Source organism: Ambystoma mexicanum, chromosome 2p (genome assembly GCF_040938575.1).
Source record: "Ambystoma mexicanum isolate Mex_15411 chromosome 2p, UKY_AmexF1_1, whole genome shotgun sequence".
Lineage (NCBI taxonomy): Eukaryota > Metazoa > Chordata > Amphibia > Caudata > Ambystomatidae > Ambystoma > Ambystoma mexicanum.
In genome coordinates, this window is record NC_090923.1 from 1,198,947,299 (window position 1) to 1,198,961,048 (window position 13,750).

At 46.4% G+C, this 13,750-nt stretch overlaps 1 protein-coding gene across 1 annotated transcript in view; it reads right to left on the bottom strand.

Annotated features, from left to right (window-relative positions):
* The window catches only part of NT5DC2 (5'-nucleotidase domain containing 2), a 355,042-nt gene that overhangs the window by 42,441 nt on the left and 298,851 nt on the right, over positions 1-13,750 (bottom strand). The window contains exon 9 of the mRNA XM_069645426.1: positions 2,589-2,690. Within this exon, the coding sequence (XP_069501527.1) occupies positions 2,589-2,690 (102 nt within the window). The remainder of the gene's footprint in view (positions 1-2,588; positions 2,691-13,750) is intronic.

Below are 13,750 nucleotides of genomic sequence, written 5' to 3' on the forward strand. Positions count from 1 at the left end.
GTTTCACCAAGAGAAGGTATTTAAACCTTTGGGAAATCTAAGACTTCCCTGTGACACTGCACTGAAGGTGCTGTGTGTCACAATGCAAGGATGATGCCCATGGAGTTTGTCAGATTCCACAACCAAAAAGAAACAGTCTGAATCACAGAAAATTACAAGAGTGGGAAAAAGGGTCCCTCTCTCCAGGTTAAAAATGAAAAGTTCTTGAGTGTAGCAAAAGTGCTGGGGGTCTCTAATGTAGAGAGGAATTAGCACATGTCTGAGAATTGTTCCTAAAACACCTGCCCTTAATCTTATTTTGGTTCACGCATCAACATTTCCATGAAAGCGTAAATAAACATGTCATTTGGGCTCCACAAGAACGGTCAAATAGGAACAGTGGTCAAATTACTCTTATGCAATATAACATACACCAATGTCAGTGCTTACTAAATCAAACTACTTCATCCAGTCAAAAATGCAGTGCCAGTCTCTTTGCAGGTATCCAAAAATAAAGAATTTCACTGGCTCCAGTCTAAAAAAAAGGAGCTCCCCTCTGCCCAAAAAAAGCTAATCTTTAAACTGCTTTACACACAAAGGCCACAATAAAGTCCATCCCTGCATAACTTGAAGACAAGATCCTACTGTAGAACATATGCACCATGGATAATCTGTGCCTGAAACTACCCACATCGAAGTTCTCCAGCAAAGGAGACAGAATATTCTTGTTGCTGTCCCCATACTTTGGAACAGTCTTGAACGGTTATGTCACATCAATGCTCCAGTTCACTTGCTGAACCTACTTGCACTGCAAACCGCCCCTCCAGCTGCCTGGTTTGTCCCTCTTGATCGTCCAAGTGCATAGTAATTTTATGATGTGAGCCTACAATGATTTGTTATGGGAATTCAGGACGAACATGCACTCCCTTCAACACTTAAGGGGATCATTTTAAAAAGAAGCATGTGGAGACTGGTGCCTATGGCACGGTTTCCAGACAAAGGCTTTGAAAAAACCAGGAAAACAGTACTTGGTATTCAGCACACAAAAATCACTTCAAGTGGCACATTGGGAAACCTCCCATTGCCATACTTCCAAAAATACTACTGCTGTATTCTACTGCTCTTCTCTCCTCCTTGGACTTTCCGCCTCTCATCTGAACCCCCCTCAAATCCATCTACCACTCCTCCATCCGTACTCGGTCTACTCGGCCCTCGCAACTCCATCTCCTCCTCGCTCAACTTGGCTAGCTTCCCCTCCCAACTTAAATTCCAATTCCTCTGTCTGGTCTTTAAATCCCTCCACAACCTTGCTCCTCCCCCCTCCCCAATCTCTCTTCTCTCATTTTAGACTCCCTCTCGTTCTCTCTGCTCTGCTGACCTCTTACTCACTGAACCCCCCTCACCATGCACCCTCTCGCTTCAGTTCCTTTCAGCTCTTGGCTCCCCTACACTGAAACTCCTTACCCATCTCCATCTGCTCTATCCCCACTTACACCTCCTTCCGTACCTCCCTGAAAACGCTTCTTTACTCCCCCTTGACCTTCTACCATCTCTCCTCTCCATGTCCCTTATACCTTCCCCTCCCTCCTCACATTCACTTGACCTTATATCACATACTTGACTTTATTGCTCCTCTTCCTTTCTACCTCCTGCCTTCCTTCTCTCCGTTCCCTCACCCCCACTTTCCTACATATTGAATCGTTGGTTTGTATCATGATTGTTAACTTGCTTCTTCCATTATTGTACCTTGTTGTTATATTGCAAAGCACTTTGGATTAAAGCGCTATATAAACTAAATGAACAAATATTTAATAATGGGAAGAAAAGCAAAGCATCATTTAGGGTTTGCACCATAAACCCAGACAAGCCCCGACGTTAGCCTAAACAGGCCTGTTTTTAGCACTACAGGCATGATCATACACAATACCAACAGGTGGCAATTAATGTAATTAATGAGCAAGAATCCCAAGCAGGATTCAATTCCACAGTCTAAATGGGGACATGGTCTGGAAATGCTGGTCTACGGTTAGTGTCCAGGATGTCAGCATGACGCAAAAAAATAAGTTCTCCTTAAAGCCTGCTGTCCCAGTGCAACCTTATGCAGTGGTTCCTTCATAAAAACAAGTTCCCAGTCATGTTTTTCTATGCACAGCTATAAATGTCATTGATCGGTTCCCATCGACAGAAGGCACTTACAATTGGGCAAAGATGACACTGGATGAAAGCCTGTGGGTAGTTACGAAGATGCTCTTTAAGCTTGTATTGTGATGGATTTGGTTTGTTCCCTTTCTTTCACCTGCACTTTCATGTCTTTTGCTAGGGACCCACTTCTGTTGGAGCAAACTGGCATTGCCCGAGACACTATGCAGGCCTTCAATATGTTTAGGGACAGTAAGGCATGGTTTCACTCACAGGGTCACAAATGTTCAAGTTTACACCAAACTTCATATGAGAATACCATAAGAAAAAAAATCCCACTTATTAATTACCAAAGGCTGCAGAAAACTGCCAATTCTGGCAGTATTACATAGGCAGAGAAACAAGGAAACTGATGCCAGCCTCAAGTACCAGCTGTGACAGACCCTTCCCACACCACCTATCAAACTCACTTGATGCAGTCGTTGAAGAAATGTGGCTTATCAGCCTGAACGATGACCACGTCAAAGAAATCTCTCCAGTCCTTGCCAACCATGTATCTCATACCTTTATCTCTGCGGGGCGAGAAATTGTCAATGAAAGAATCATTGGTACATGCTCAGTTCTTGCAAGAGGATACTGAAAAACAGCATGAGCAAAATACATGTACAAAACAAAGATCCACAGTCCCTATTCAAACAAGTCAGTCTCATCTATTCAGTTTCCAAAAAAGGAATGCAACCACTACAAGACCCCACTATCAATTACTCATTCTTGCATTTCATTTCAAGCCCTACCTTCTTGATTGATTAGGCGAAGGTAAACCAAAAACATCCGAAGGAGAAAGGCTGTTCCCACCCCCATCTTCAAAGGCCAGCATGAAGGGAGTACATTTAGAGGTTGGCCAAGTCAGTAAAGGGTCCCCGACAAGCTTGTTCATAAATGCTCAGTCAAGAATAGATCATGCCGATGTGGTTTTTATACATTGAAATGAGCCCAATGTAGGTCCCCCTTTGAGGACTGACTAATCAGCGGTAACAAGCAGTTCATCAGTATTTGTATTTTGCATTAGTTTATTATTTGTATCGCGCTGCAAACCCCGAGGTAACTGGGCCCTGGAAAACGTGTTACAGGCATTAATAAAACATTAAAATAAGACCAGTGGTTACAGTTAGGTCTGATGAATCATTACAAGTGAAAGCATGCACGTTCAGCAGTCATGAGAAGGCGACCTGGGGGAGCAGTGGCAAAAGGTGGAAGAGAAAAGCGTCATCGGATAGGCTGGTCACCAAGCCAGCTTTTTACACTGGTTTTGAAGGTTGGGAAGGATGGTTCTAGTCTGAGAAAGGCAGAATTCCAGCACTTGGCTGCTTGGACTGGGAAGCCGGCACCTCACTGTTTTTAGGTTTAACCTTGGTACTACGAGGCGAGTGGACAGATCTGGTAGGCCGGGATGGTTGGTACTTGCTGAATTTATCCGACAGATTTGGGATTAGAGTTTGACAAGACATGTGTGTAATTGTGGGAGTGCAGAGAGCGATTCTATCGCACACTGCAAGCCAGTTAGCTTCCCGTCTGATAGTTGAAATGCAGCTGGATCTGGGAAGGTTAAGTGCTGCTCTTAGTGAATTATTTAGTAGGACCTGTAGCCTTTTTAAATTCTGTTCAGAGGATCCTAGGAAAAGTGTGTTGCAATAGTCAATCTTGGACAACGCTAGGGCTCTGACCAGCATTATGCGGCTGCTAGTGGACAAGAAGGATTTGCAGCTACAGATTAGCTCGTTTGTGTAGGTGGTAGAGGATGCCACAGAGTCGACTTGTTTCTTTAGGGACAGAGTTGAGTCAAGATAAACTCCCAAGGTTTGTTTCCTTGGCGACTGACCATATTCCCGTCAATATTGAAGGATATGTACCTTTGGTCTAGTTTATTTATAAGAGCCTGAGTGCTGACAATCAGGAGCTCGGTCTTTTCATCGAGGCACAGACTGTTAGTGGCCACCCAAGCCTGGATTTCTAGGTAGATTTAATTAACTTGGAATCCTCATCGTAGCAGCCAGTAAGCAGGATGAGGTCCTGGGTGTCATCTGTATAGTTAATGTAGATGACACCCATGTTATCCAAGCGATCGAAGAGGAGCTTCGTGAATATATTGTATAGCGTTGGAGATCCGCAGGAACCTTGAGGGACTCCACAGTGTATAGGGATCGGGTCAGTAGAAGCTGAAGGTGAAAACTCTGGTGGTTCAATTCGATAAAGGATTTGATCCAATTAGAGGAGTTTGTGGAGAAGGCTGCTGCTGTGGTGAGATGTCCAGTGAGGATTTGGTGGTCGACTAAATCGAATGCCACAGACAAGTCTAACAGCAGAAGGGTCGCTAGATTGCCTTTGTCCTTCGCCTCGTCCATCTGGATTTTCAAATCTAGAAGTGCTGTCTCCGTTCCATGTCTTGGCCTAAAACCGGATTGTCTAAGGCCTAGTAGTGGTTTACCTCCAGTGATTCTGGATTTGCAAGTATGCAGCTCTCTCCAGGATTTTTAAGAGGAACGCGACGGTGGTAATCTGCCTGTAATGCGTTGGAATAGTTAGGTCAAAGTTGTTTAAAAAAAAAAAAAAAAAAAAAAAGAGGCATGACCCAGGCCTCCTTAAGAGTTAGGTACTTGGAGGCTAGGCAAGTGTGTCCTTGACAGCGAAAAGGTTTCAGGCTAATAATGTCTTCCACCTCTTTTGGTGTCACTTGGGAGAATGCAAAAGGTGGGCATTGAGGGAGTAATTGCTCGAGAGGGTACTTGAGAAATTCCCTTATTTTGGAGTAGTGCTATTTTGTTGGCTAGGGCTTGTTGGATTTTGGTGCACCAGGCCGCATCCTTGATGCAGTCCTCAGAAGGAGGTGCTGGTAATTCCAGTTCCTTTAAGATGCCAACGAGTTCCTTAGAGCTTGATTTGTCATTAAGGATTCTATTGTTATAGGCTTAGTTTGTGGATAAAATGGCAGATTTGTAGGATGGTGCAGAGAACAAGGCTTTGTTATGGACAGTAGGTAATTTTCACCATGTGGTTTCAGCCATCCTTTTGGTGTTCCTTAGGACTTAGTTCAGGCGTGAACCATTTAGAGGTGGGCAGTTGGTTTGGCTTTTTTTTAGCTTGGGTGGTGCAGATGTTCAAGGCCGATCCAAGAGTGTCATTGTATAGGTCCACTAACTTGTTTGAGTCTAGATTCTTATAATTGGACACAGCGAGGATGTTATTGATAAGAGGCCGGAGACTCGATTGGGACGTTTCAGTTTCTAGAGAGGGTGGGGGTGCCATGGTAGGGAATGAGGGTGTTATCCCTTGGATGGTGAACAATATGAAGTGGTGGTCTGACCAAGCGACAGGTTCATTCTGGAGTATTGTTATGGAACAATTTAGGTCGGACACCCAGTTCAGGATTCGGCCCTTGATGTGTGTAGGTTCTGTGACTGTTTGGAGCCAAGTTGGGAGATGGAGTTTTCCAAGGCTATGGCCTGTGTATCGTTAGGATACTGAAGTCCTAAATTAAGGTCCCCCAAAGGATAGTTTGGGAGCCAAGCTTAGTGTTGGCAGAAAGGAGGTCAGTGAGTTCTTCAACGAAGAAAGATCGGACCTGGAGGGCGGTAGATGAGATGCATAAGAATTGTTTGGGTGGGTGCGTGCGACCTTGACTGAAAAGTTCTGCGGAAGGAGAGCTGGTATGGGGAGGTGGCTCTGAGGCCCAAATGGGTTTTAGTTATAAATGCCAACCCCCACCCTCCCCCCTTTACCCAAGTTTGTCAGCCCTGAAGATGGTGTATCCCTCAGGGAGGGATAGTAAGATTGCTGGGCTTGCTGCCTGGTGAAGCCAGGTTTCGTAATAGCCAGGAAGTCCAGGCACTTGGCCGTGATAAGGTCAGTACAGTAGTTCCTAGACGGGATGTCATGCGAGACATTCATAGGCTGGGCAGATCTGTAGTGCGGTTTGCCTGCCAGTACACCTACTGGTAGCAGGGTGATCCCAGAGAAGATAGGAACTGCATGACTAACGCAGACTGTACCACTAAGCGGGAGGAATTGACAGGAACGAGCGGGGACTGAGGAAGAAGAGGGCAAGCAGAGCCATTTCAGGCAAGGTGAGGATGGACCAATGCCCTTTGCCTAAAGGGTTTCTCTTTGAAATGTTAAGCCTCTTCCCAGTTTCCCAAAGTGGGAAGGGGGTCCTAAAAACAAGGACAGATCTCCTGCCATTAGACTACTCCTAGAATAGAACAGAATATCAACCTGATGTGCTAGTTTGCGGGTTTAGGCATGATCAGACATACAGCAAGGGCTTAGATGCTTCTATTCCAATAAGACAGATTGCTGGTATTTGGTAGAGAAGTGAACTTGGCCTGAAGTAAAGTGGCACAAATGGGAGCCTTCAATAGTTAGGAAGTTTGGGTACTCTTATTAAAATGATAGGTTAACCACTAGCCAGAGTCTACCATTGTGTCCAAGGTAGAGAATGATCTTCTAATCTGTTTCCCCTTACGATAATTTAGAAATCTGTATTATTGCAGATTTCTAAAACATTGCTCTTGAATGGGTTTTGGTTGTTGGTGGGGAGAGGGGATTCTTGCTTAGCAAGGATTTGGAGAACGTCGAATTTACCTGTGCTTACAGGTTAATGTAGAAACAAAAACAAAATGTTTAAAAAAGAAGTGACCAACGGGAGCAGTCTGCTGGGGATGATCCCCCTCCTCCAGCAGTCTAACTCTAGAGTGGTCTGTCTGGGAGGACAACCACCCCGGGCTTATACCTGCAGAGGATTAGCCGTTCTGGCTTGCTAATGGTGTGAAAAACGAGAATTTCTGGAAAGATGGAATATGGGCCAATTATGGCGACCGGGGGGGGGGGGGGGGGGCGGGGGAGACGAACGCATTCATTGGAATAGATTGGCTATATTTTGGTGCTTCGCAAACGCCCACATTTGCATCACAAGATAAATCCACAAATAATGGTAAGTTACCTACATGAAATCCTCAGAGGTCAGTGGTGAACATTACATTTAATGTCATGAGGTAATGGGGAAAAAGATGCAACTAGGGGCACATTTTTAAGTACTAGCCCTTGGCAATGACTGTCAAGACCAGAGGCAAGCACTATGCTTTACTTTGTTTAATTTTGCTCCTCAATAGCTTTTCAAAAACTAACTCTTCATTCAAACAAAATAAACTGTAGTGACTACAACTTCCCACAAGTCCTTTGCTTTTTGTAGTTTTATGTCCAACTTCTATCAGTCGTGGCTCGGTCCCTCTATGTCCCACATCCTGCCTGGGTCCCTTGCTGCTTCTTCTAGCTGCGCACTCACAGATAAGTGGGGGTGGGTCAGGTGATCTCTGTATTAATATCAATATTTGACTGTTTGCCTAAATCTATACAACGTGCTAAGAAAGAGCGTGCAGTTTGTTTGAGAGAAGAACAAGTTACCTACCCCTGGTAATGTTCCTTCGACTGCATGCTCCTCCCACAGAATCCTCATCTTTAGATGCCTTCCCTTCCAGGATTAGCTGCTTCGGAAAACAAATTTCGGACCAGGGCACTGTGCATCGATGCGTTAATTAGGTCTGTTGAGGGCTTCCATTCTTTGCAGGTACATAGCATGTGCAGGACCAGTTAGCTTCAGTTCTGTTTTTAAGCCTTCCTCTTGCAGAATTACCAGCAGTGTGTCCAAGACAGTATCCTACCTTGAAAGATCGCAAGGTGGAATGCACAGAAATTCTAATGCGGGGTGGGATGAGCGATCCAAGTGACTTGTTCTTCAAATGGATTGTGTCCTCCTATGTATTCCTTATGTTTTGGAGGAGGGAGTATGAATTTTCAGATTTTATATATTTGTCAAGGACTGAATGTAGGACTGCTTTCCCAAATCCTCCTTCCTGGCCAGGGGATGAATCCAAGAAGTAAGGCTATGTGAATGGTAGACCAACTGGCTGATGTACAATTATCTCATCAAAATCCCTCTTTGCAGAGCAGAAGATGGCGCCATGCCCCTTGTGGAATGGGCTCTTAGGCCTTCTGGGGGATCTTTCCCGGCCAATTTGTAGCATTCTGTAAAATCCAATATTATCCATCTGGACAATGTTTGTTTAGTGACTGCTAGTCACAGTTTGTGACCAGTGTACCCTATGAAATGTTGGTCATCTTGGTGTATTTTCACCATCTATGAAACGTAAAAGCTAAGAGCCCTTCTAGCATCAAGTCTATGTAGCCTTTCCTCTTTGCCAGGATTAGGGGGCGGATAAAAAGTTGGTAACTATTTCTTCTGATAAATGAAAATCCATGAACACTTTTGGCAGTAAACAAGCTTAACTCCAGAATGTCCTTGTAGAAGGTTGTAAATGGAGGTTTCCTAGATGGGGCATGCAGCTCACTCACATTGTGGGCTGATGTTAATGCTAACAAAATTGTCTTAAACGTTAGTAGTCTCAATAGGCATGAATGGAGCGACTCAAAAGAAGCGCACATTAGAGATGTTAAGACAGGATTCTGGTCCCAAATAGGCACTTGAGAAGGTAGTTTTAAGAGAGCACGTCAGCGAGCTCTTTAAGAAATTGTATAATCAACAGCATCTTGAAATATGATGCCTCTTCCGATATGTGCTTGAAAAGTGAAAGCACCGCCAAATACCCTTGGATAGTGCCAATCTGGAGCCCCAGATTTGCCAAATCTAACAAAAAGAACACCATAGGCTCCTGGACCTGCTTCTCTGCTCCCAAGCAACCTGCAACATGCCTGGAAGCCACAAAAGCGGTACCCCCTGGGCACGCTGCGGATTCAGGATATACGTGGCCCAAAATGCCCAGTAGAGCTGCTGTGACCCAACTGCCTAACTGAATCCCTCCAAGTCAGGAATGCCAACTGAGGTGTCTGCATCCTCCACACCACAGTCCCAATCCACAACCTGCGTAAACCGCCACTCGGATACAGGTTTCCCCCCTCACCCCTACCAACATGCAACCAACAAGCACTACAAGGAGCATTCACCCCAAGATGCAACCCAGGAATGCTAATCGGAAACAAAAGACTGCGCTCTACAACAACCCTGTCTCCATGAACATGCTTGCTGCAGACCCCATCCATTAATTCAACAGACCAACTCCCTCATAAAACACGATTTACCATACATGAAAGCCATCCCTCATTAATGCTCTGTATGTGAATGACCTCATCACCTCCCAGGACTTCGATATTCTAACCATCACAGACACCTGGCTACACCAAGCCTCTGGCCCGGCCCGTCTCTAGCACTCACTTACAATCCTTAAACTTGACAGGTCTGAGTCCAGTTTCTTCAAGGAATCCTGGTAAAGAAGACCTGTAACCATAACTATGGAAGGCAACTGCAAGCTTATCTCAGTCACATTAGACGGCAGCCCAACGACTCACTAACATTCCACGCGATTTACCGCCTACCAAGAACTCTTGCTTCCTTTGAAGAGACCCTCACCCATATCACAGGAAATGACATCAAACCTATGACTAGACATCCTACTAGGTGACTTCAACCTAAGTCTTAACGATCCATCAGACCTTCACAGCGCATCAGTGGACAACACCCTGCCCTCTCAGCCACCGGCTTTAGTCACTGCATAAATGCCCCCATCCATATCAAAAGGCAGGACACTGGACTGGGTAGTAGAGCTCAACAGCCAGATCACCATACTGCCCAACTATCCTTGTAAATGGTCAGTGACCACATCCTTAACTTTACCTTTACACTCAAAGTTGCCTATCCCTGCACACCCTGCCCCCAACCTGTCCTGCAGTACCTGGCAGATGACCAAAGACTACCTCCTAACCTCACACCCCTCCTACCAGAACACCTCTTACACAATCCTAGGATCTTAGCCGACCTATACACCAACACGCTAGAAAAAGCAGTCAACACTGTCGCTTCGCTAAACCCCACGAAAGGCTAAACCAATGCACATCTCCACTCGGTTTTACCACTGGCCTCCAAGCCCTACGTACCAAGAAACGCCAAATGGAAGCCACATGGCAACAAACCTGACTAGCGCTTCCAAAGCCCTCTTCAACAAGACTGCAAGGGAATACAAAACAGGCCATCATAACTGAAAAATCGACCAGACAAGAAATCTTCAGTGAGCTTGAAACTCCCTCAGCATTCCCCCCTTTCCACTATGAAACACAAACGGTGTTCCAACATTCAGGACGCCATGCGTGCAAAAATCTCCACACCAAATAAGAAAATAGCACTCAAACAGGGAAATATTAAACTCACTGGAACCACTCACATCCCCCATCATACCCCCCCCCCACCTTTGAATTCAAGGAAATCACTGAATCAGACACTGCCCACATCTTCATAAGCCTAAAGCCATCAAGATGGAAGGGAGACACCTGCCCTGCCTCCATCATCAACGATTGCACTGAAGCCCTAACGCCACTCATCACTAGGTTCATAAACCCCTCCTTCGCAAGTACCATCCCTGCGATCTTGAAAGCAGCATGGGTCCTCCCACTCTTTAAGAAACACTGGATCGGCAGAGCCGACCAGCTATCGTCCAATCGCCACAGTCCCATTCCTACAAAAAATACTGGAGAGCAGCAGCATACATCCAAATACAAGACTTCTTGGAAACTATCGACAATGAGGCTTCAGGCCTGGACATGTGCAGACAACCCAAACCAATGCCCTGCCTTCTGCACTAAACATCTCCAAAAGAGAACCTCAGTTGCCAGAAGAGAAGCCCATTGGCTCTCCCTCTGTGAAAGGATCATACTCAAGACACTAGATCACTCACATGCTTGCTGGATACCGCACCAGAATACCTTACCCAAATAATAGTCAGAGCCAAATCAGCCAGACCAACTAGGTCATTGTACTCGCATCTCCTTGCAATTCAGAAATTCAAGAGTCAAAGGCGGTGATTCCAGTTTCCTTGCGCTAGCAGCTAAGCACTGGAACACCCTCCCACTTGCCCTACGAGCGGAGGAATCTTACCGGCCTTCCAAAAAGCCCTAGAAATGCTGTTCTGAATCTACGGACACCATAATGCAAAGCCCTTGCATTCCACAGCAACTAACACTGCGATGCACCCTACCTGTATGTTCAGGTCTGGAATGCCTCCCACCTCATGTTAAGCCACCCTGCGAGTAAATGGACCTGTAACAGTACCACAATGCCCATGGGCATTGGTGCTTTACAAATGTACAAATTATTGCACTGAAAAGGGTCCACATCATTCTCCCTGCACCAGTTGCAGAATCTGGTACAATGGCAACAGTACACTTAGTTGCTGGCGTTCTGACCCAAAGCAAAATCTCAATTATGTCATCCGGGAGATCCCAATACTTCTATCTCAACCTCTCCAACCAGGCGTGAAGGTTGAGTGACTTGACCTCCAGATGGAGAGCTCGGCCCCACCAACCCCCTCTCGCAAGAGAAGGTCCTTTCTTTGTGGAAGACATCATGGAGGGCAGAGTGCCATGTCCAGAAGGTCCAGGCACCCTCCTGGCACAATCCGGAGCAATAAGGATCATGGATTTCCCAAACGTTCTCAACGCCCCGATCACGTGAGGAATGACTGGGACTGGAGGAAACTCGTACAGGAGTGAGAACCGTCCACTATGAACACGTCCCCTACAGCTCCTCTTGGGATAAATTCCCTGGAGCAGAAAAGCTTGCACTTCCAGTTGACACTGGTCGTAAACCGATCTACTTGAGAGGTCCCCCAAAAGGGCAAAGATCTCTCCAAGGACTCCCTGAGCTAGCTAGCTCCCACTCGTGGGAGTCTGCTCTGCCTGCTCAAAGCGTCCGCCGCTGTGTTCTCTCCGGCTAGTTGAACTGCTGCTAGGGAGATTCCTTCTTGAATTGCCCAGAACCAAGCTGAATTGCCTCTGCACATTGGTAGTGACCCTACACCACCTCTCTTGTTGAGGTGGCACATGGCCAATTTGTGGTGTCCTTCATCAAGACATTCTTTCCTTGTACAGAGGGCAGAAAGGCCTTCAGTGCAAGTCTGATTGCCCTGAGATCCAAAAGATTGATGTGTAGTTTGGATTCCGATGGAGACCAACTGCCGCCAGATCGTTGCCATGCGCTCCCCATCAAGTGAGTGAGGCATCTATCTCTGGCCATGGTTGCCAAAAAGGTTCTCCCTCAAGATGTCTTTGTAGGCCCACCACAGGAGATCCCATGGGACCCCATTCATAACCTTAAGCAGATCAGACATCTTGCCCAAGAACCAAGACTGTGTCCTGAGAGTACATGGGAGTAATTCTCAAGCAAAAATGCAGAATGCCATGAGGCAGAGCAACCTAAAAGAAAAAAGATATCGGAGGCCGAATGACACTGTCCATCTGCAGAATGCGTTGAGCCCTCAACTTGGGTGGCAAGGCTTTTACCAAGGATCTACCCAGGACTGCTCCGATGAATTGAAGTCTTTCCGATGGTATCACGTGGGACTTCTTGAAATTGAGGGAGAAGCCAAATCTGTGGAGAGAGTGGCAAGTTATGCTGAGCTGTTCCAGGGCCTGTTTGGGAGAACAAGCCCTGATCAACCAATCGTCCAGGTAGGGGTAGACATGAAACCCCCTCCCTCTCCTGAGAAAGGCTGCCACCACCAACTTGGTGCAAACCCTTGGACGGAGGTCAGCCCGAATGGCATAACTCCAACTGATAAGGAGAACCGACCAACAGCAAACCTCAGGTACTTTGTGCTTGTGATGGATAGGCACATTAAAAGTAAGCACCCTGAAGGTCCAATGACACCATCCAATCCTGGAGGTGGTGGGCCTGAAGGATCTGAGAAAGGGTAACCATCTTGAACGTGTCCTTCCTGAGTAACTTGTTCAAGCATCTCAAGTCCCAGATGGGTCTCAATCCTCTGTCCTTTTTGGGAATTAGGAAATGAGTACCACCCTTTGTTCCTCTCATTTAAAAAGGTACTGGTTCTATTGCACCTTGGCTCAACATTTCCTGCACAAGTCACGTATACGGAACTTTGAACGAGTGGCTCCCTTGTGGTTGATCCCAAGGCCTTTTTAGAAAGGGGAGGCAGTAACCCTGGGCTACTGTTTCCAACAGCCACACATTTGAAGTAACGGCCTGCATTCTTGCAGATGCAAAGTCTGTCTCCCACCTGGGCTTTGTGGGTAAGGCCTCAGAGGTTTTGAGGCGGCTGAAGCAGCGGCTGATGGTAAAGTAGCAGTTGCTTGGGCAGACTTGGCACCTCACCCTCATCCACCATCAGGGAATCTTCTTTGGCCCCTTTGACTAGCCAGTCCTCTTGCTCTACCAAATGGGGAATAAAAACGAAAGGACCCACCCCTCCAAGCTGATCCACAAGGGTGATATAGTTGTTGCTGTCTGATAGCTGCGCTAAGCTACTTGGCTGCAGCCTTCGAGGTCTGAAGATTCTCCAGGCTTTTGTCAGCCTTGCTGCCAAACAGAGTGCCATCAAAGGGCATGTTGGAGGAGTCTGGACAACACGTCCAGTGCAAAACCAGACTTCCTCACCCACACAAACCTGTGTATTACTGTGCTCGCTGCCATGGCTCTTCAGATGCTGTCAGCAGCATCCAGTCCTGACTGAAGGGACTCGCATGGCCTCCTTTCAGTCCTACAATACTCAGGAAG